General features: G+C 37.8%; 1 protein-coding gene across 1 annotated transcript in view; it reads right to left on the bottom strand.

The window, feature by feature from the left end:
- LOC103592262 (tax1-binding protein 1) overlaps positions 1-17,128 on the bottom strand; it is a gene marked incomplete at its 3' end in the record, with an annotated part of 35,968 nt that extends 18,840 nt beyond the window's left edge. The window contains exons 1-2 of the mRNA XM_008574909.1: positions 16,999-17,128; positions 9,249-9,417 (exon numbers count right to left, since the gene is read on the bottom strand). Coding sequence (XP_008573131.1) covers positions 9,249-9,410 — 162 coding nt within the window. The remainder of the gene's footprint in view (positions 1-9,248; positions 9,418-16,998) is intronic.
- Positions 17,129-20,762: the final 3,634 nt, after the last annotated feature.

The raw sequence follows: 20,762 nt of genomic DNA, 5'->3' as shown, positions 1-20,762 counted from the left end.
TTTTGGAAGAACTGGGTATCCAAATGCAAAAGAATAAAGGTGGATCTTTACCTTACACCATATACTTAAATTAACTCAAAATGGATTAAAGACCTGAAACTATGAAACTTCTAGAGGAAAATAAAGGGAAAAATCTTCATGACACTGGATTTGGCAATGCTTTCTTGGAAATGACACCAAAAGCACAAGCAACAAAACCAAGAATAGACAAATGAGACTACATCAAACTGAAAAGCGTCTGTGTAGCAAAAGGCAACAATCAACAGAATGAAAAGGAACGGGAAACAGTATGATATTTTCCATGTATCTGATAAGGGACTAATATGCAGAATATATAATGAACTTATAATTAACTTGATTCAGCCATTCCACAATGTATACTTATATCAAAACATCATGTTGTACACCATAAATATATACAATTTTTATCTGTCAATTAAAAAATAATTTTAAAAAGAACTTCTACAACTCAACAATGAAAAACAAATAATCTAATTTTAAAAGGGGCAAAGGACTTGAATATAGACGTTTCTCCAGAGAAGATATACAAATGGACAAGCATATGAAAACATACTCAACAACAGTAATTATCAAGGAAATATAAATCAAAACCACAGCAAGACATCAGCTCACACCCGTCAGGATGCCCACTATCAAACAAAAAAATAAAGAAAAGAAAATAACAAGAGTTAGGAAGAATGCAGAGAAATTGGGAACCTTGCACACTGTTGGTGAGGATGTAAAATGATGCAGCCAGTATGGAAAATATGCAGGTTCAAAGGATTAAAAATAGAATTATCTATGACCCAGAAATCCTACTTTTGGGTATACATCCAAAAGAATTGAAAACAGGATCTCAGAGAGATATTTGCACACCCATGTTCATTGCAGCACTATTCACAATAGTCACAATAGATAGAAGCAATCTAAATGTCCATCCAGGAATGAATGGCTAAAGAAAAGGTGATATATACATACAGTGAAATGTTATTCAACCTTAGAAAAAGGAAATCCTATCATATGCTACCACATGGGTAAACCTTGAGGACATTATGCTAGTGAAATAAGGCAGTCTTAAAGGACAAATACTGCATTATTCCACTTATATGAAGTACTTAAAGCAATCAGACTTTTAGAAACAGAAAGCAGAATGGTGATTTCTAGGGGCTGGTGGAAAAAGGAGTTGTTCCTCAATGGGTATATTGTTTTAGTTTTGCAAATCAAAGAGTGCTAGAAATCTGTTGCATAACAAGATCTGTACATATAGTTAACACTACTGATGTACACTTAAAAATAGTTAAGATGGTAAATTTTATGTTATGTGCTTTTTATGAAAAAAAAAAAGGAAAGGAAGGGAGAGGAAAGGAGAAGGAAGAAAGGAAGGGAGGGAGGAAAGTATGTATAAGAGATACAGTAGTAGATTTGGGCTTTGCTGTGTTTTCTGTAACTGAATCACAATAGCTCAGAATGTTCCTTACTGGTAGGTAACTATAATGGTAACTTACACTTTGCTTTCCTAGATTGCTTAAGTGCAGGCAACCCATCTCAGAGAGTGGGTAGGTATCTGTACTGTTAGATGTCACATGTGTACTACACTGGGCTGTTAACACCAAAAAAAGGTATACAGAGAACTGAGCCCACCAAGAACTTGGGGCAAGATACAACACAATTCTCAGTACGAAATCAGAAATATAGAACTATGGCTCAAAACCTTTTTCTTAGGTCACTTCAAGAAGGGCATTTCGGGCATATGTGAAAGACAAATACAGAAGTCTCTCAATCTGAGATACGGAGAACAGGCTCCTTCCTTTGGGATGGGTATGTCGTACATATAAGCTCCCACGTGAAAGTATGCTAGAGTGGACCACACTGGAAGAAACACAGAAGATGGACATCTGAAAATTATGTAGGAGGCCACTGCAAGAATAATAAAGAAATCTAATTAGGAGAGTCAATAAATCACAAGGAGTCCAAACCACAGGTTGCTTTTCTCTGACTTATTGTCCTAGTCACGTGGCTAGAACTTGATTTTTCAATGCTGCAAGATACATTGAAATGCAAGACAATCTGCCTTTTAGTTCATCAGTAGTAAGTATAAAGAAAATTATTACATTTGGAGTTGATAACAGCACTTTTAAAACATTGAAAAATGGCAGGGAGAACATGGGAACACTTAGAAAGGGAGAAAATAATCAAACCTATTACTGTCAAAATATATTGCTTCTAGGAGCCACACCTGAATCCAGTTAACTGTATCCAGAGGTAGAGTTAGAGGTTGTTTCTATGTTAAGGAAGGAACTGCAGCAAAAGATATTTCACATAGTTTGGTTTGGAGAATTACAATAGTAGTGGGAATCATTCTTCTGTTATTACTGCAACAGTAAAATAAGAGGGAAAATGAAAATTAAACAAGTGTGACATGGAAGAAAGAAAAACACAAATGTGTTCCTTTTCAACAGGATTAACATTTTAGAAAAACTTGTTAGATGAAAAGTACTGATCATAAAGGAAATTCTGAGAGGAAACATACAGAAGACCAGAATGACATGAAGGTTACCTAGTAAAAATAAAAATTATTAATAAATCCTGGAGAAACCTGAAGAGAAAGTGAGAGAGACAGAAACATTAGGGTGGGGAGAGTGCAAAGAGAGTGCACTTGCAGAGAGAAAAACAGAGATGGGGGCAAGGGGGCTAATTTTGGGAGAGGAGCAAAGGGAGACAGACGCAAGACCTGGAATAGGAAAAGCGCTGAAAATAATTAAGCTGATTACATATGGGTAAGGCAACATTCCCAAGAAATACAATTAAGTGAAAAAACTCAGCCTATAAAAAAGAAGTATAAAATGTGCCTATGAATTTTAAAATCTAGAAAAATTTAACACGAGATATCTCTGAGGAAGGTAGGAGATGGGTAGGAACATTCATTTTCTTTCTTTTGTATACAATGTAGTTTTAAAAAATCATGTTATGAGAAGAGTAAAATTCCTTCCTTTTTAAAAAAATGAATAACTGCAAAAATGCCTAGATATACACACAGAAGATACAAATGCTGATTCTAAGACAGAAAGAGCATAAACAGCCCAAATGTTTCTCCATGAGATAAAATATTACAGAACTACTTATGAGAAAGTAGTGATAATCATAAGTGAAAAATTCAAAACAGTAAAAGGCATGCAATATGATGCCAACTATGTTCAAAATATACGCATTAGAAAAAAGACTGAGAGGACTGGCCAGTTAGCTTAGTCGGTTAGAGTGTGGTGTTGCTAACACCAAGGTCAAGGGTTTGGATCCCCAAACTGGCAGCTGCCGGAAAAAAAAAAGAAAGTAGAAGGAAATACTTAAAACATTAGCAGTGCTAACCACTGTTATTAGGTAGGAATATATTTGGGTAGTGGGAATGCAAGACATATTAATTTTATCTTTAATATTTTCTGTGTTTTTCCAAATTTTCTAAAATTATGATTTTTTACAACCAGAGAACATTTTTTTAAAACAGAGAGTGGAATAAGACAGGACTAGAAGGGAGACCAAGGAGAACAACGGAAGGAAAAGTAATATGAAAAGGAAAGGAGAAACAAGGAACAAAGAAACAAAAGTCTGAAACAAGACAGTCAAGCATAAAATAATTGTTTAGGTCCACTTTTCACACTAGGCAACTTAGTTTTATCTGGTTGGCAGCATGACGTAGTGAAAACAGTACCCTGTTTCACTGGGAGGTTTTGTTTGCCTGGTCCACAATATGTGACTAATTAGCTATGTGACTTTGGACACATCACATAATCTCTTTGCACTCCCATTTCCTCAACTAGAATAGGATCTCTGAAATGTGAAAACTGTAAAACTCCTTCTAAAGTTAAAGAAAGACTTCATGGACCATTAGTGTTACTATAAATTATTTTAAGTATAAGGTAATTTAATTTGTACTAAGCATAAATCTAAATGTAAATAAATTCCTTATGCTTATATACTTCTCCAACTAAGACCAAATCAAATTCATAAACACAAATAGAAGAATAAAACTCAAACATAATGTGACATATAATATTTTACTGCAACATATGATATTTTACTATAACTAAAGTTAAGTTTAACAATAAAGATACAGGGCCGACCAGTGGCTCACTCGGGAGAGTGTGGTGCTGATAACACCAAAGCCATGGGTTCAGATCCCATATAGGGATGGCCGGTTAGCTCACTGGGTGAGCGTGGTGCTGACAACACCAAGTCAAGGGTTAAGATCCCCTTACCGGTCATCTTTAAAAAAAAAAAAAAAAAAAAAAAAACAATAAAGATACAGCATCAGATGCAGTTTCTAAATCTTTCCCTGTATTTTTACTTCAATTCTATCACTTGAGAAAATGCATATTGAACTTATTAGCAACTCTGTTACTAATAATCAAATAATCAAACAGGCAAACAGACAAAGAACAAATCTTGAATGTCAGTTTACATGAGGTTCAAATTTCAGTTCCAATATTTAATGGATAAACTTGAGCAAGCCACTTCTCTGGAGCTCAGTTCCCTCATCTGTAAGATGAGGAATATAACACTCAGATGAAAGATCTTTGTAAAGTATAAAGTAATAAACGTATGTTACATATTTATTTTAGCTATAACTAACACTAATCAAAACTGAGAAAGGGCAGTAAAAAAAACTAAAAGGAAAAAATGTAAAACTTCTAACTCAGTCTATTATCCCTCGTATGGCTTTCTCTCATTTCCCTACCTAACTTGGACTTCACCATCAGTTAATCATTTCAATAATGCACTCAGAATCACCATATCCTTTGACTTTCCTTTCCATTCCCACCCTTCTCCATCACCCAATTTGAATGATATCCACTTTTGGCACTCTTCACTCGCAATTCTGAGTGCTGAAACTCTCTGGAGAAAATCATAAAACTGTTGCTCAGCAATCTCCTGGTTAACCCACTCCAATTTCCTGTGACATCCTTCCATAGTGGCAAGGCCAAACCTCCATAGTTACGCCCTCACCAACTCTTAGCACATGACCTTGCTCCTCCTTACTGAGGTACCATGGAATGAGTTCCAGTTCCAATTCAACTGATTGTTGACATATCCTATGAATTCTACTTGCAGATAGTTATTACCCACAACTGATTACCTTGTCTACTTTAGGCCTTCATTACCTCACACAGAAAATTAGGATGTCCTGAGTGATCTCTTTACCTCCATTCTCTTCAGATTCCAATTTATCTCACTCACCTCTACTTCACCTCTAAACTTTATTACTCCTTACATAAAAATTATTCCTTTTCCATTCATCTTCAAAAAGCATTATCTGTCCCAAGGCAACTCAAATACTTTAATGTGTTCTCAAGCAAACCACACACTGCCATCTTCATTCCTTCACCCTTACCATTTCTATCTGGGCACTCTCTTCCTGCCTGCCTGTCAATATGGTACCTATCAAAATCATTCTGGAAGGCAATCTGCAGTACTCATAAACTGTTTAAAAGCGAGAATTGCTATAAACATTGTGATTCCACTGCTAAGAATTTACCCTACGAAATAAGTAGACAGATGAACAAAATGATAACAGGTAGAGATCTTTATTAAGCATCATTTAATGGTAAACATTTAGCAACAAATGTAAATGTCCAATAGTAAGGAACTAGTTCAATGAATATATACACACATACTATGATGCATCAATAGTATAGGTCAAGTATCCCTTATCTGAAAGTCTTGGGACCAGAAGTGCTTCAGATTTCAGGTTTTTTTGAATTTTGGAATATTTGCATTATATTTACCAGTTAAGCATCCCTAGTCCAAAAATCTGCAATCTGAAATGGTCCAAAGCTCCAATAAGTATTTCTTTTAAGCATCATGTCAGTGCTCAAGAAGTTTTGAATTTTGAAGCATTCTGGATTTCGGGATTTCAAATTAGGGATACTCAACCTCTATGTGTATCTATATTCATTATACACACATTATGTACGTGTATACTTATTATTTCACTATATGTAGCTATAAACCAATATATTAACAATAGCTATCCCAAGATAAATTTACTTTCTTCCTTAAGCCTTCCTGAATTACCTGAAATTTTTACTACATTCTTGAATTTCCTATTGAGTTTTAAAGTACTGTCCAAGCAAAAAACATGAAAAGGGTATTCTACCAAGATTTTTCTTTTTCTTTTTCTTTTTTTTTTTTTCTTAGAGAAAGGTTACAGTCCTTGGAGTGCATAAGGAAAAAGGCATAGTTCAGCATTACCAAAGCAAAAATAAGCAGGTAATAACAAAAAAAAGGGAAGCCAGCGATTAAGTCTTATAAAGGAGCCTTACATGGCACACTAAGTTATTTGGTCTTGGCATTATTCTATAAACAATGAAGAACAACTGAAGAGATTTAAACAAGAGAAAGACATGTTCAGCTTTTCATTTTATATTATAGTTTATATGGAGCAGTTTAAAGAATAGATAGAGGTAAGGGGGCAAAATGAAAACAGGGAAAACAAATGACCTATTGCAATAGTCTTAGAAAAAAATAAGGAGGACATGAACTAGAGCAGTGACATTTAGGATGTATTTAGCCCAAGGACAGACCACCACCGAAGGACTGGCAGACACCCTGGGGCTGGGATTCTCTTTCTTCTTTTGGAGAAAAAGAACAGGGTAGTGGAAGTAATTTTTCTTGTTTTTGTTTTTAAGAAACAAGAAAACAGAAGTTAAGTGCCTTTGCACTAAATGAGTGACTTGGACTTCTGCACAGTGAAGACAGGCTGTGATGCTCTGTATGTCTTGTTGTATGACAACACAATCATGGACTCTAATGCAGGACTTCAAACTTCTGCTGAAATGTTGGGGACATTTCATTAGGTTTTTTGGTCCCCCACCTCCCTCGCTCATCAGATATGTCACCTTTCTTAATTCTCCTGCTGCCACCATCTTTGATTCATAGGGATGTATAGTTTATAGTCAAAAAAGAGCCAACGGAAGGATTTTCTTTCTCAGTGAGATATGCAGAACTTGGGATGTATGTAAATATAAATATTATATATATATATATATATATATATATATATATATATGTAATACTGACTTTAAAAAGTCCCCCAACATACATCTTTATTAATCTGTGCCAAAAGTGTATTTTCAGAGAAAATCTTATTTTCATACTTAGACTTTTCATTGTCACTCATTTGTATAAGTGCATTTCCTCACACACAGGCCCCACACCCACAACGTGGAAGTGTCACACAGCATCTATACAAAAAGACAGGCTAATCCCTTCTTCTATTACCTTGATCTTTCCCCCAACTTCCTAACACTTATTAATTTATGAAATTGTTTTTCTCAGCGGTTTTGTTTTGTGTGTCCACTGGATTACAAACTTCACTAAAAAATACAAAACACACACACAAAAAGAAATGTAAGCAGTAAAATGAGTAAAACTGGTGTCTGGCTGGATTTGAAGAGAAAGTCCTAAGCTTTTGGCTTAGATGATAGGCCATTAAAGAAAAATGAGAAAAATACAAGAAATAAACACATAGTCTGAATGAAAAAAGTGAAGATTCATCTTCTTGAAATGTAATTTTTCAAACAGCCTACACATATACAAAGATTTTCCACTGCCCCTAAAAAGAAGTCTATAAACAGTTTAGCCTAACACCGAAGGCCTTCCATAGACAGACTGAAAGTTAACTCCACTCTCATCACCCTCAACTTCCCTAAATAAAGCTTACGTTCTAGTCAAACTAACCTACGAATTATCATGAACATTCTCACCTCTGTGCTCTTGCTCATACCGTTTTCCGTCTGGAAATGCTCTTCCTTTCCCTCAATGACATTTCCCTGTTGTCTTTTTCCTCTCCAACCCATTCTTACAGAAAACACCAGTTCTCAATCAGTATCTTTATCGTAATACCAATATCTCACATAAAATTAAAATTAATACTGATTTCAAAAAATGTTTTCAATGAATGTTTCTCCATTTTAGAATATGACAAGCCTAAAAAACTTATACAAAAAGTAAACAGTAATAACTCATCTATTCAGAAACATCAAGGGGTAAGGGATTCAAAAAAAGAACTGAAATATCATTAAATGCCAAAACTTTGTTTTGTCCAAATATAGTTTTTCTACCTGCCTTACTCTATTAGGCCGGACTTCCACTTCTAGATACTTTCCATGTGCTTAATTCTAGCAGCTAGTCCTATTTCTACTTTGCTGTTTAACTTATACAGACCAGACAATTCAAATTTCTTTTTTTTTTTTTTTTTTTTTTTTTTTTCCTTTTTCCGTGTCCGGCAACGGATCGCAACCCTCAGTGTCGCCCCTGCACCGGACCGGGGACCGGAAACGGGACCGCAACCCTCGGCGCTGCTCCCGCGCCTCGCTCAGCCAGTGAGCAGGAACCGGTCTGTATGTGGGATCCGAACCCTCGGGCGGGAGCGCTGCCGCGCTTCCCAAGCGGCACACTTATCCAGTGCGCCACCGGGCCGGCCCAGACAATTCAAATTTCAAGCCCATTAAAATCTTATCTAAAATAAAACAAACAGATTCTACGGAAGATTTTAGAGTGACCAAGGAGAAAATTGATTAAAGTTTACTATTTGGACATTCATGACACTATTCTGACTGCTCAAAGGACACTCATGTTTTGGTTCTCCACTATATTCTGAAGAGTTAAAATTGCTAGAAAACTTCTAGCACAATGAGGTACCATGTGAAGATCATCTCAACGTAATCTTCAAGCAAATATTATACAAAATGATTGGTGAAATATAAGGACTGGGACTCCTGCCATCAAAGAGTTTACTTGTCAGTCACGTAAAACAAGTCATTCTTCCAAAATAGAGCAATATGAGCAACATTTAAGCAACACAGGACAACAATAGAAGAGATAACACTGCTGTAAAGCTGTACAAAATTAATTACAAATAACTGGAAGAGAGTGAATGATAAAAGAACATAAAGGAAAATACCTTTTTTTCAGGTACGGAATGAAGAAAATAGGGGGAAAAAAATCTAAAAAAAATTTCACCAAACTTTTAGAGAAGATGAGCTTTTTGATCATAGAGAGGAAAACCTGGTGAAATAAAGTCTTCAGCATTTATTTTATACTACTGTGTGCTGTTAAATTATTTTGTGGTGATGTTTATAAAAATGAGCTTTAATTCAGAGTTGAGAGAAGAGTATTATAAGCTACTTATCAATCTGTTTAAAAAGAAAATAAAAAGTGCCTACATGGAAGACATATTCAGAAAGTTTTCTTACCTTGAATATACCAACCCAATCTTTTGGATGTGGATGGATATATGGAGTTAAGGTGTAATGACATTCCAGGTGTGCATTAGGAAGATAACTCTTGGCCACATTTTGAAAAATGACATGGGCAAAGTTGGAAGTCTGCAATGGGACTTCTTGAAAAGATGTCATTGTCAATCTGAAACAAGTAATTCACACAAGTTAAACACCAACTAAGAATAAACTTATGGCTTCATAAAATACATAACAGTTCATGCAAATTTCATGGATATTTGCACACCATAATTGAGAAGAAACATACTTTTTAAATATTGAAATTCCTCCTTTAAAATGTGATTAACTATAAATACACAGAAAAATTGAAAAATAACTAAAGCCAATATGGGGGTTAAAAAAACAAACTCAACCCACATGGGGGTTAAAAAGTTAAAAAACCAGGGCCGGCCCCGTGGCTCACTCGGGAGAGTACAGTGCTGACAACACCAAGGCCACGGGTTCGGATCCCACGTAGGGATGGCCGGTTTGCTCACTGGGTGAGCGTGGTGCTGACAACACCAAGTCAAGGGTTAGATCCCCTTACCGGTCATCTTAAAAAAAAAAAAAAAAAAAAAAAAGTTAAAAAACCAAAAACGAAAACTCTCAACTCTCCCTATCCCTCCAGTTCTATTCCAACCAAAAGCAAATGAACCAGAGGTGTTTTAGTGCACACACACTGCCAATATAAACCTGTTGGCCCCTAGCAACAGACACTATGAAACAGAAACAAGGACAATTAAAATTTGTTTTATTGGCTACTGGTCAATTAACTTTTATTTTCTACGTAGAAGTCTTGAACTTCATCATTTCCCCCCGCCCAACCTATCCCTCTCTTCTCCTCAGGTTCTAGGCTTCTATTACTGAACTTGATGCTAACTTCTCTGTGCCTGCATTCCTGCTCCATGTCATGATCTCCTGGACCAGCAATTCTCAACCCTATTTACAAATTAGAATCATTAGGGGCCTTTAAAAAGAAAAAGACAGTGACTTTCTGGGAGTGGGACCTATAGGGGGGATGGGGAACAGTCCATACATATATTTTTCCCCAGTCTCCCCAAGGAATTATAAGCCTATGTGCAGCCAGGATAGAGAGAACCACTATTTAGACTCTGATCTAACCCAACAACTTAAGCCTCTACTACCACCTCTCAATCATTTCCACAGATCCCAGACCCAGTCTGTCTTCTTGGCCTTCTGGTACAAGATTGTTTAGATGTCTCAAACTATGTAAACGCTCAGCTGGTCTACCTGAAATAGCTCAGCCTATTTGTTCCTCTCTAACTATACTAATTCTACCCTTTCATTTTGGGTTCAGTGATCCTATCTTGATTTCTAGTATTCATGTACCACATAACTACTGATTAAAAATAAATGTATATCAAAAAATAAAAATAAAAGTATAGTGTCAATGAAATACATACTGTTTAAAATCTATTAGAGATTCAGTGAATGCTCACCAGCTTAGTGAACACTAAGCACTGGACAGCAGATAAACGATGAGAGTGGATTATAAATACCACAAGACCCAAATGTTTTCCATATTCTGTGCTCTACTTTTGAGAAAAAGGAAACGACTGGGGATTTACTCAAAAACACAATCCAGGCTGGCCAGTTAGCTCAGTTGGTTAAAGCGAAGCCTCGCAACACCAGGATCACAGGTTCAGATCTCTGTACTGGCCAGCCAATAAAAAAAAAAAAAAAAAAAAAAAAAAACTGTGAATGGGTAATCTGTGGTATATCCATACTATTGAATGCTACTTAGCAATAAAATGAATGAACTGATTCACACTACAACATGGGTGAATCTCACATAGCTGTTTTTAGTGAAAGATCGGAGACAGAAAAATTAGTATATAATATCTGATTCCATTTACATAAAGGCCTATGAATGCTGAATCTATGATTCTACAGTACATGTAAGAAACTGTGACTGATTTTATGGCACTTGCTTCTGAGTCATTAAAACTGCAGTCTCTGTCATAACAAGGGAAATGGGGGCAAGATTTTTGTTAACCAAATTAATCTAATTTATTACACAATTAAATGAGGTTTTTACAGAGCAAGTACAGCAGTAAGGCTCCACTCATATTTTAGCAATTATACGAAGCCATATTGCTAAGACCTAAGAGAGTTTGCTTTTCATAACTGTTTCTTTTGCTGACCTATTTGAAATACTAAGGCAAATTTTTAAAGTTTTGAAATAACAAGCACTTTAGAAATACCAACTTTGCTTGTTATGCTTCTTTTTTGCTTCTATTATGATCAAAGTACTGCTTTACTGAACAATATATTGGATATACCATAAAGAGACTGCTAATCATGAACATGGATACCACTGTGATAAAATATCAGGCTAGCTGTCTGTTAGCCTTTCCCCACCCGAGGTTTGCAAGGAATTCAAGGTTAAGAGTACATTCAGTAGCAAACTTCCTTTACTTCTGCACTAACAAAAGGGGCTTGACTACCAGCAACCCTATTTCATGGAAAAACAACTATGAATACTCTCCACCTGTGCTTCTAAAGCCTTCAAGAAAATGAAAAGGTAGCACTTATAAACACTAAGGAACTCTAATATAACTTAAGAGTTGTATTATTTTGTTTCTTTGAGCTGTTTGAGCTAATCTGACCTCAGAAGGGAAAAACCCACCAATTCCAGTTCCTTTAAAAAATACTCAGTACTAAGATACCAGTAAAATCAATGGAATCAACCTCTATTAGATACAACTACCAAAAGTGAGTTAAGTGAACCAGTAATATTTTTCTATGCAGAAAGTGAGTATTTAGGTTTCTTTGAGGAAAATATACAGTGAGGAAATAACCTAGCTTAGAATAAGCTTTCCATGTTTTTAATTAAAAGATATTAAAGGATGAAACTTTTCTTCTTAAAATTTAACATGCCATTTCCTAAAGTAAATTAAATCAATAAAGCTGTAACTGTTTATAAAATAAGGCAGTGGAGTTTAAACTTTTGTTTAACCTCAGTTGCAACAGGTTCTTAAAAATCCATAATCCAGGGCTGGCCGGTTAGCCCAGTTGGTTAGAGCACAGCCTTGTAAAACCAAGGTCAAGGGTGTGGTCTCCCATACTGGCCAGCTGCCAAAAAATAAAAATAAATAAAAATTCATAATCCAATTTATTACTTTATGCTTTTACTTCATTGAAAAGTTTTTAGGTATAAAATTGCATGTAGGTATACATATATGTATTTATACATGTGTATATATGTTTATAAATGCATCAAAAAGGGATTCAAAAAGTACACACCATACAGTTAATAGTCTTTACTTATGAAGAATGTGTGTGAAAAGAGGACTTAAGAGGACTTTAACTTTTTTGGGGGGGGCATCTGGCCAGTATGAACTATAACTTTTAATTCAATTTAATGTTTCAATTTCAACAAGTATTATTTTTATTGTTTTAAGTAACCATAGTAACAAGAAATTTCCTTTTTTTACCCTCCCCCCAAAATTCAAGTTTTTAATAGAAAACACTAACATTGCACTTCAAATATACTGACGATGTTTCTAAGTCTTATGAGTAGGATAATAATAATTTGTAATCATCCTATTAATAGCCTTCATTACTCTCTCTCCAATGTGCCAACCTTTCTGAAAATGTCAATGCTGTTATAATTATAGAAATATTTTACAAAAGTTCCAGTATGGTTGTTATTCTTTGTTTTTTACTTTTCTTACTAAATTACAATATAGCTTCTAGTCATAAAAAAGTTAATGTGAATGAATGCAATCTGAATATATTTACATCATGAATCAACCCATTTTAAATAGTAAAATAAAATTCCTAATTCCCACACAGTTCCTCTGGTTCACTCCTCCCACAGATAAAGAAATAGAATGAAGAGACTGGGCAAGCTTGTAAAAATGTTGGAATTCATTCAGAATGCCAAACGCATACACATACAGACTAGTGGGAGAAGTAATATGCAAAGTCACTGCATCACCTTGTGGTAATGCCTGGGAAGTGTAGCTTCACTAACATCCTGAGAAAAAAGTACAAACCTCACCTCAGCTGAAGAAAGGAAACACAGTGCCTACACAGAGAAGTGGAAGCAAGCAGCTTTACCATACCAAATTTTGCTTCCCATTCTCTAAAGCACATCTCCAGAAGCAGGAGGAAAGTAAGGTAGCAAGCCCAAGTAAAAAATTTTCCAGTCAACAATTTGGCTGGGAAACAAAGTCTGAAATGTATAAACATGCTGCAGTTCCCTCCTCCAGGTTTCCTACTACATTTCCTAAAGTACTAATATCACTAGAATTCCTTTATTTGTGTAACGCTATAAAAGTCTTTGGTCTAAAATCCAATTTTGTTATTTTGGGAATTCCGTATGTCTAAAAAAAAGATAAATAATATGCAGTGGGCATTCAGTTTAGTATCCAGCTAAAATAAATCTGGGGGAAAAAAAAGGATTTCAATATTATCTTTACTTCCTCCTCTTAGAATTTTCAAATCCCCAAAACAGGCCTAGCTTTTGTGGTAGTACTTTTCCCGTGGCTCCTGATGCTTATTTTACTTAACTAACCCAAAAATGTAAGCCTTAATCAACTTAGTAGAAAACAGAACACATTAAGAACTTCTGTGCATTAAACATATGAAGTCAAAAAAAGCTTTTTTAATTTAGATAAAATTTTAATATAACTTGCCAATCCTAACAATTCAAATTCAAAAAGAAATAAGGTAATTTTGTTATGTGTGATATTATAGTGACTGTATCTTTTTAAAAGTCCTTATCAGTTAGAGATACTAAAGTAATTATCTTATGTCTTATGTCTGAGATTTGCTTTTAAAACTCCAGGGGAAAGAAACAAACGTGCTGGAGGGTAATAAGAAGATTAGCAAAATATTGGTTCATCTTACTTTGTTCTCCTTTTGTATACATTTGAAAATTTCTATAGTAAAAAGTTAGTAAAACCAAAGCAAATAAAAGATTAGTAATAAAAACTCCATGTATGACCTACTTTAATAGAAACACATTGCATTTTAGAATACGAACACTTAGTTCCCTTAGAAGTGTTACAATCCAGGGCCGGCCCATGGCTCACTCGGTAGAGTGCGGTGCTGATAACACCAAGGCCGCGGGTTCGGATCCTATATAGGGATGGCTGGTTTGCTCACTGGCTGAGCGTGGTGCTGACAACACCAAGCCAAGGGTTGAGATCCCCTTACCGGCCATCTTTTTAAAAAAAAAAAAAAAAAAAGAAGTGTTACAATCCAGGGCTGGCCCATGGCTCACTCGGTAGAGTGCGGTGCTGATAACACCAAGGCCGCGGGTTCGGATCCTATATAGGGATGGCTGGTTTGCTCACTGGCTGAGCGTGGTGCTGACAACACCAAGCCAAGGGTTGAGATCCCCTTACCGGCCATCTTTTTAAAAAAAAAAAAAAAAAAAGAAGTGTTACAATCCAGGGCTGGCCCATGGCTCACTCGGTAGAGTGCGGTGCTGATAACACCAAGGCCGCGGGTTCGGATCCTATATAGGGATGGCTGGTTTGCTCACTGGCTGAGCGTGGTGCTGACAACACCAAGCCAAGGGTTGAGATCCCCTTACCGGTCATCTTTTTAAAAAAAAAAAAAAAAAAAGAAGTGTTACAATCCAGGTAGTGGTCAACAGAGCTGATGAAAGTTTTAAAAATCTTCACTTAAAAAAATATGAACCTTTAAAATCATCCCCAAACTTCAGTCCTATAGGACAACAAGACACCTGAATGGGAAAAGTGACTGGCATGCAGAAAGTTTCCACTTGGCTGGCCGGTTAGCTCAGTTGGTTAGAATGCGGTATTACAGACCAGCATCACCACCCCCAAAAGTTTCCAATTATTCATACTTTAGCTCTAACAAAGATTATCAACCGGTTTGCAGAACTTTACTCCACAAAATGTTATCAGCAATCTTTCTGGAAGGCAGAAGCAACGCCCCTAGACTATTAATTTGCACTCTTGCATACATCCCTATCTCCAGAATCCTTTACAGTTAGCTGAGTGCCAGTACACTCTGCCCAGGTGTCACCCACACCAGTTCTATTCTCTTTTTAGATTTAAGTTGATTTCTAAAATGTTATGCTCTTGGCTCACATGTATTAGGGAATAGGTAATTTTAATCTTCTAAAGATTTATTTGGAGCAAAATAAACTTTAAAAAGCCAGAAGTGTGTAAAGCCCAAATTTTACACAGTATTATCCATTCCTAAAGAATACAATCCAATAAACTTCACATAATTCCCCCAAAGAGATACACAGAAGGAGCATCGTTAGGATATTTCATGAATATTTACACATCATTAAAAAGGTTGAAACTCGGGCCGGCCCGTGGCTCACTCGGGAGAGTGCGGTGCTGATAACACCAAGGCCCCGGGTTCGGATCCCATATAGGGATGGCCGGTTGGCTCGCTGGCTGAGCGTGGTGCTGACAACACCAAGCCAAGGGTTGAGATCCCCTTACCGGTCATCTTTTTTTAAAAAAAAGGTTGAAACTAGGTTAGCTCAGTTGGTTAGAGCGCGGTGTTGTAACACCAAAACCAAGTAACTGGCCATCCGCAAAAATAAACAAATAATTAAAAGGCTGACACTAAGAATTTCAAAATACCTGTCATTTCTGTTATGGAAAAGGTATTTACAGGTTAATTCTACACACATGGCTATAGTCATAATTGTAAACAGAGGTGTGCAGCTTAAGAATGTGATGAGTAGAAAACAAAAACTACAATATGTTACTCTGAAGCTGGATGATCAGATTGCCTAAGAAGTTATTCCTAGCCTAGTAAAATAATCCTTCAAGAAATCATCTTCTCGCTTGAAAAGAACAGAACGAAGGAGAAAGCCTAGCTTCAGTCCCTTCTCCATACCCGAAGGGCATTTTGAGGACAATCAGCCCACTTTTAGATTAATATATTAGCGACAAGCGCCAGTCTGGACCTGCCCACAACTTGCAAGCGGGGTGTCTGGGTGGAGAAGAGGGAAAGAGTTGTGAGTTGTGAAATCAAGGAAAGTCGACTAAGCAAAAAAAGATGTGACGCCCCTCAGATGATTTCTTAAATACCCTTCGAGCACTAGAAGGAGGGGTCCCTTCACCGACAGCTGCAGACCTAATTAGTTCCGCAGCCCAGGTGCAGTAGGAGATCCGGCGACAGCTAACTCCCCCCGCGGCCCTGAAATGTAGGCGGCGCAGGGAGTCCCCGCCTCCTTCTCCTCCGGCGACTCACACCAAAACAGTTTTCTCTCCGCAGCGGCAAGCCCGAGCGTCCTTTCCCAACTTGGCCTACATGTTTTCCCAAGCTTATCTACGCCGGTAGCACACACACTGCCCTCAACACAGTCACCCAGAGTGAGCCTCGGACACTAGAGGTTTTTTTCGAGGGTCATCCGCGTCACTAGCCCCCAAAGGGCCTCCGTCGCACACACCTCCTCTAAATCTCCAAGGCTTATCCCGCGGGCCTCCCCACTGTGTGGGGCGGCCACCCGTCCCTCTTCCAACCCCACCGCTGAGCCGGGTCGCCCACACACCCGTCACAATTGCAGTTTGGGAGGGAAGGCTTGTCCGCGGGAAGGAAAGCATCGTCATTTGGCAGTATCGTCACCACGGAGACCATTCCCGAGACCCGCCAGGCCCCTAGACTTTAGGGGCTGAGGGACGTAGTACGAGCCCCGAAAGACCTCCAGCTGGGGTCCGCCCCGCACGAGGCGCCGGGGCGGACCGGGAAGGTGCCTTACCCAGTGAAGGGCTCCTGGACCGAGGAGGAGCATTAGACAGACTTCCGATTTGGAGCAGCCATCGGCCACCGAACCTCTTCCGCCAACACCGCCTCCCTCTACCGAGCGGCTACGCCTCCCCTCGTAGCCGAGAGCCGGCGTCACGTCACTTCCGCTCACAGGGCGGTCTCTTCCGCCACCGCCCCCGCCCCATCCGCGGCAACGCGCCTCCCACCCTCCCTGCCGTGGTTTGCAACCGCCTGATTTGGAGCAGGTCCAAGGCTACGTTTTCCCTAGGCCGGCTACCCCTTTTCTTTTTTCGGCCTGTCCATTTTCGTTCAGCGACCTAATCGTAATAAAACAGGGTCCTTTTAGGTTTACGTTTATTTTGTAATTATTTTGATATATGAAATGGGGAGACGTACCAGAGAGTTAAGTAACTTACCAGCGAGGGGGAAAGGGCAGCCCAGAGATATGAACCGTTACCGTGTCGGCCTGGATCTGGAGAACCAGAGAAGTGAAGGAAGCGACCACACGGCTAGGGCTGCAACCCCTAGACTCCATAGCTCTCTCCCAACTCCTGGTCTAGTCCTGTGCTTTTTTAAACCACGAACTTCTGTTCGATGTAAATTTTTAGGGTTTTTTTTAAGAGCTTTTCAGTTCTAATGCTCATGATTCTATTTGCTCCTGCAGTGGTCTCTTCCTTTGAGTTGTTAACTGCTTTCATTATCTGTATTTTGTGTGCCTGAATTTTGTCCTGTGTTCTCTGTTGAATTGTAATTTCGAAAATCACTTTTCACTCAAATATGTTATCTTCTTACATTAGGCATTCAGTTTGAATCCTAACTCCACGGAAGCAAGTGTGTTCTATTCGAATTTGTAATATATCCATGTTGCCATAAAACCCTGATAAAATTTGCAAATCACCAGTGAAGAAAGGATAATAAATTAGATCACATTAAACGTGAAAGCACCTTCTAAATACAGAACATGCAAACCCTCTTTTATATACATACTTTCATCTTTACTAACCTACTTGTAGCTGTCATCTGCTGATCTCCAAGTCACTCTTCCTCATTCATTGAACTCTCACCTAAATGCAGTCTTCCTCTCCATCCCAAGCCCTTCAGTGTCTATCTGGATGAGATTAAAACTAACAGGCCAGGCTAGCGGTCGTTCAGTTGGTTAGAGCACCGTGTTATAACATTAAGGTCAAAGGGTTTGGATCCTCATACCAGCCAGCCACCAAAAAAAAAAGGTAACAGACCATCATTCTGGCCTTTAATTTCTTGAATCCCTCACCTCCAGTCATCACCTCACCTCCACTACAGATACTTATTTCTCCCTTTCTTTTTTAAATGAAGCATCCTCCACTTAGACCACAACTTCCTATTCTTCTAACTTGCTTATTCAAATAAGCCCACTATAACTATTTTTCAAACTCATCAGGATCACTAATCCATTAAGCTTTCTTCTTTTAAGACTTCCCTCATTATCCAACTTAGAGCCCATAGACTGTCATTTCATTGACATTACTTCCAATACCCTCAATTCCCTTGACTTCTTATCTTGCACACCAAGTGCAATTTCCTACAACAAACATGTTACAGACTCTGTGGTCATAATGATGCTTTACCACTAAAGGTTACGTCTGGAAATACTAAGCAAAAATTCTGAAGTTAAAATTGAGTGTCTTGGGAAGTTTCTTGCACTATCAAAGAAAGAAACTATAATTTATGATATTAAGAAACAGAGCCTGCAGAGGTTTATACTTCAGTAAGACCTTTGCCCCACATGGCTCCTAATGACGTTCTTTGTTCCTTGTGCAACTGAAAGTTCACTGGAATGTAAATATTCTCTAACCTCTCTTACTTATCTTACTAAGAATAGCCAGCATAGTGCTTTGCATTCTTAAGGTACATATGTCAACAAGGTTCTTCCTTGTCAGTGTTTCTTATTAAATATCTTTATTTTGTGAATCATTGCATATCAATGGTAATTAAAGTTAATAAAGATTATTTTGAGAAGATGTTATTAAGATAATCTTTTAAAGGTTTACTTTTAACAAAGGCTGAATCAATTTTTAGGCTGAAAGGTGTTTTTATTTCCACAGATCCCAAACCCTCCCTTCTTCTTAGGAGCCCTACATGATCTCTTTTTTTATATTCAAGCCCTTCATCTCCACTGGATCTTTTTTTTTTTTTTTTTTGGCTGCTGGCCTGTGAGAGAATCTGAACCCTTAATCTTGGTGTTAGCAGCACTGCTTTCTAACCAAGTGAGCTAACCCGCCAACCTTCCCATTGTCTTTTAAATATGCTCAAGTCTCTTATTTAATTTTTAAAAACTTCTCTAGCTCCGTATTTCCCTCCAGCTACTACTGTCTTTTGTCTTCAGCTTCACTACCTCACTTCTGTAAAGAATTGTCTATATTGCACTCCTTCATTTCCCACCAGTTTCACCCCTCTTCATTCTGGATGCTGCCCCCATCACACCAAAACAGGTTGCATTAAGAATCATAATATGCATAATGTGCTCTAGACAGGCAAATCTATCTTAATATTCATGCGCTTCCCATGGATGCTATCAAAGGACAAAATTACAACAAATTTAAAGATCTGAATTGATTTTATTGCCATTCTAGAATCAGGCAACACTTTATTCCATAAAATAGAATAAGTGTTCCAATGAGCCAAGCAGAGGAGTTTTGTTTTATAGACAGGAAAGGCTGAAGAAAGTAGAAACAAAGAACAAAAACAGAATTGGTCATTTCAAACTTTCTTTCCTTGTTAGGTAGGGACAGGGAGACAGAATAGGAAGATAACTAATTAACTGATTTTTTTTTTTTTTTTTTGGCAGCTTGCCATATAGGGATTGGAACCCTTGACCTTGGTGTTGTGAGCACTGCATTCTAACTAACTGAGCCTTAACTGATTATTTAACATCAGGTTGCTTCAGGCTGTCCTTTTTGTGTAAGGGTTAAAAGCAGGGTTCCAGAATGTCATTAACATGCCTATTGAAGATTTAAACTGAGCTGTTTGGGAAATTGGCTGTTATCTGTCTCTCCAGATTTCTTGAAAAGTCAGATCACAACTCAGTATAAGTTTGGTGATGTGGAACTTAGCGTTTTGATTTTTAGCCTGGTCTTTTGGGGCCTAGTGCAGGACCTTAGTCCAAAACAATGGCCATCTATAATTTTTATTTAATAATGCTAACCTGGAGTCTGACCACAGTCCATGATTTTCCTGGGACTTAAGAGATCCATGAAAAGGAATTTGAATTGTATCCATGATTGGAGAGTTCAGTCATTTACCTGACTGATACCCAACTTACTTTATAAAACATTAAAACATTCCTGAGGGGGTGGAGGAATTTGGAGATGATTATTGTGCCAATTATCAACGTAGTGCCTCTCAATTCTAAATTCACCCTTTTTGCCTGCATTGTGAAAACGCATTTGGGTCTTTCAAATGTTTTTCCTTTGCCAGCTGGCACAATGTTAAACTTTGTCAGTCTAAAGTGCTGGAGGAATATTGCAAGAAAGCTTCCTAGTTCCTGTGCATTCACTCAACAGACTCCTGCAGCACATGTGGCTTCTCCAGTGTCCAGCTTCTGCAGCTCACGCAGCTTTCCCAGCATCCAGCTCCTGCAATGCAGGGGGCTTCTTCAGTTGCTGATTCCTGTGGTGCACAGCAGCTAGCAGCACAAAACACCCAGCACCCAGCACTCTCTCCCATCCCTGATCCCTATCACCCACATTCCCCTCTGGGCAGTTTTGTGGTGGAATG

The sequence above is a fragment of the Galeopterus variegatus genome, unplaced genomic scaffold (genome assembly GCF_000696425.1).
Source record: "Galeopterus variegatus unplaced genomic scaffold, G_variegatus-3.0.2 Scaffold1117, whole genome shotgun sequence".
NCBI lineage: Eukaryota > Metazoa > Chordata > Mammalia > Dermoptera > Cynocephalidae > Galeopterus > Galeopterus variegatus.
Note: the sequence above shows the minus strand (reverse complement) of the source record. Positions and strands in the feature narration are given on the sequence as shown.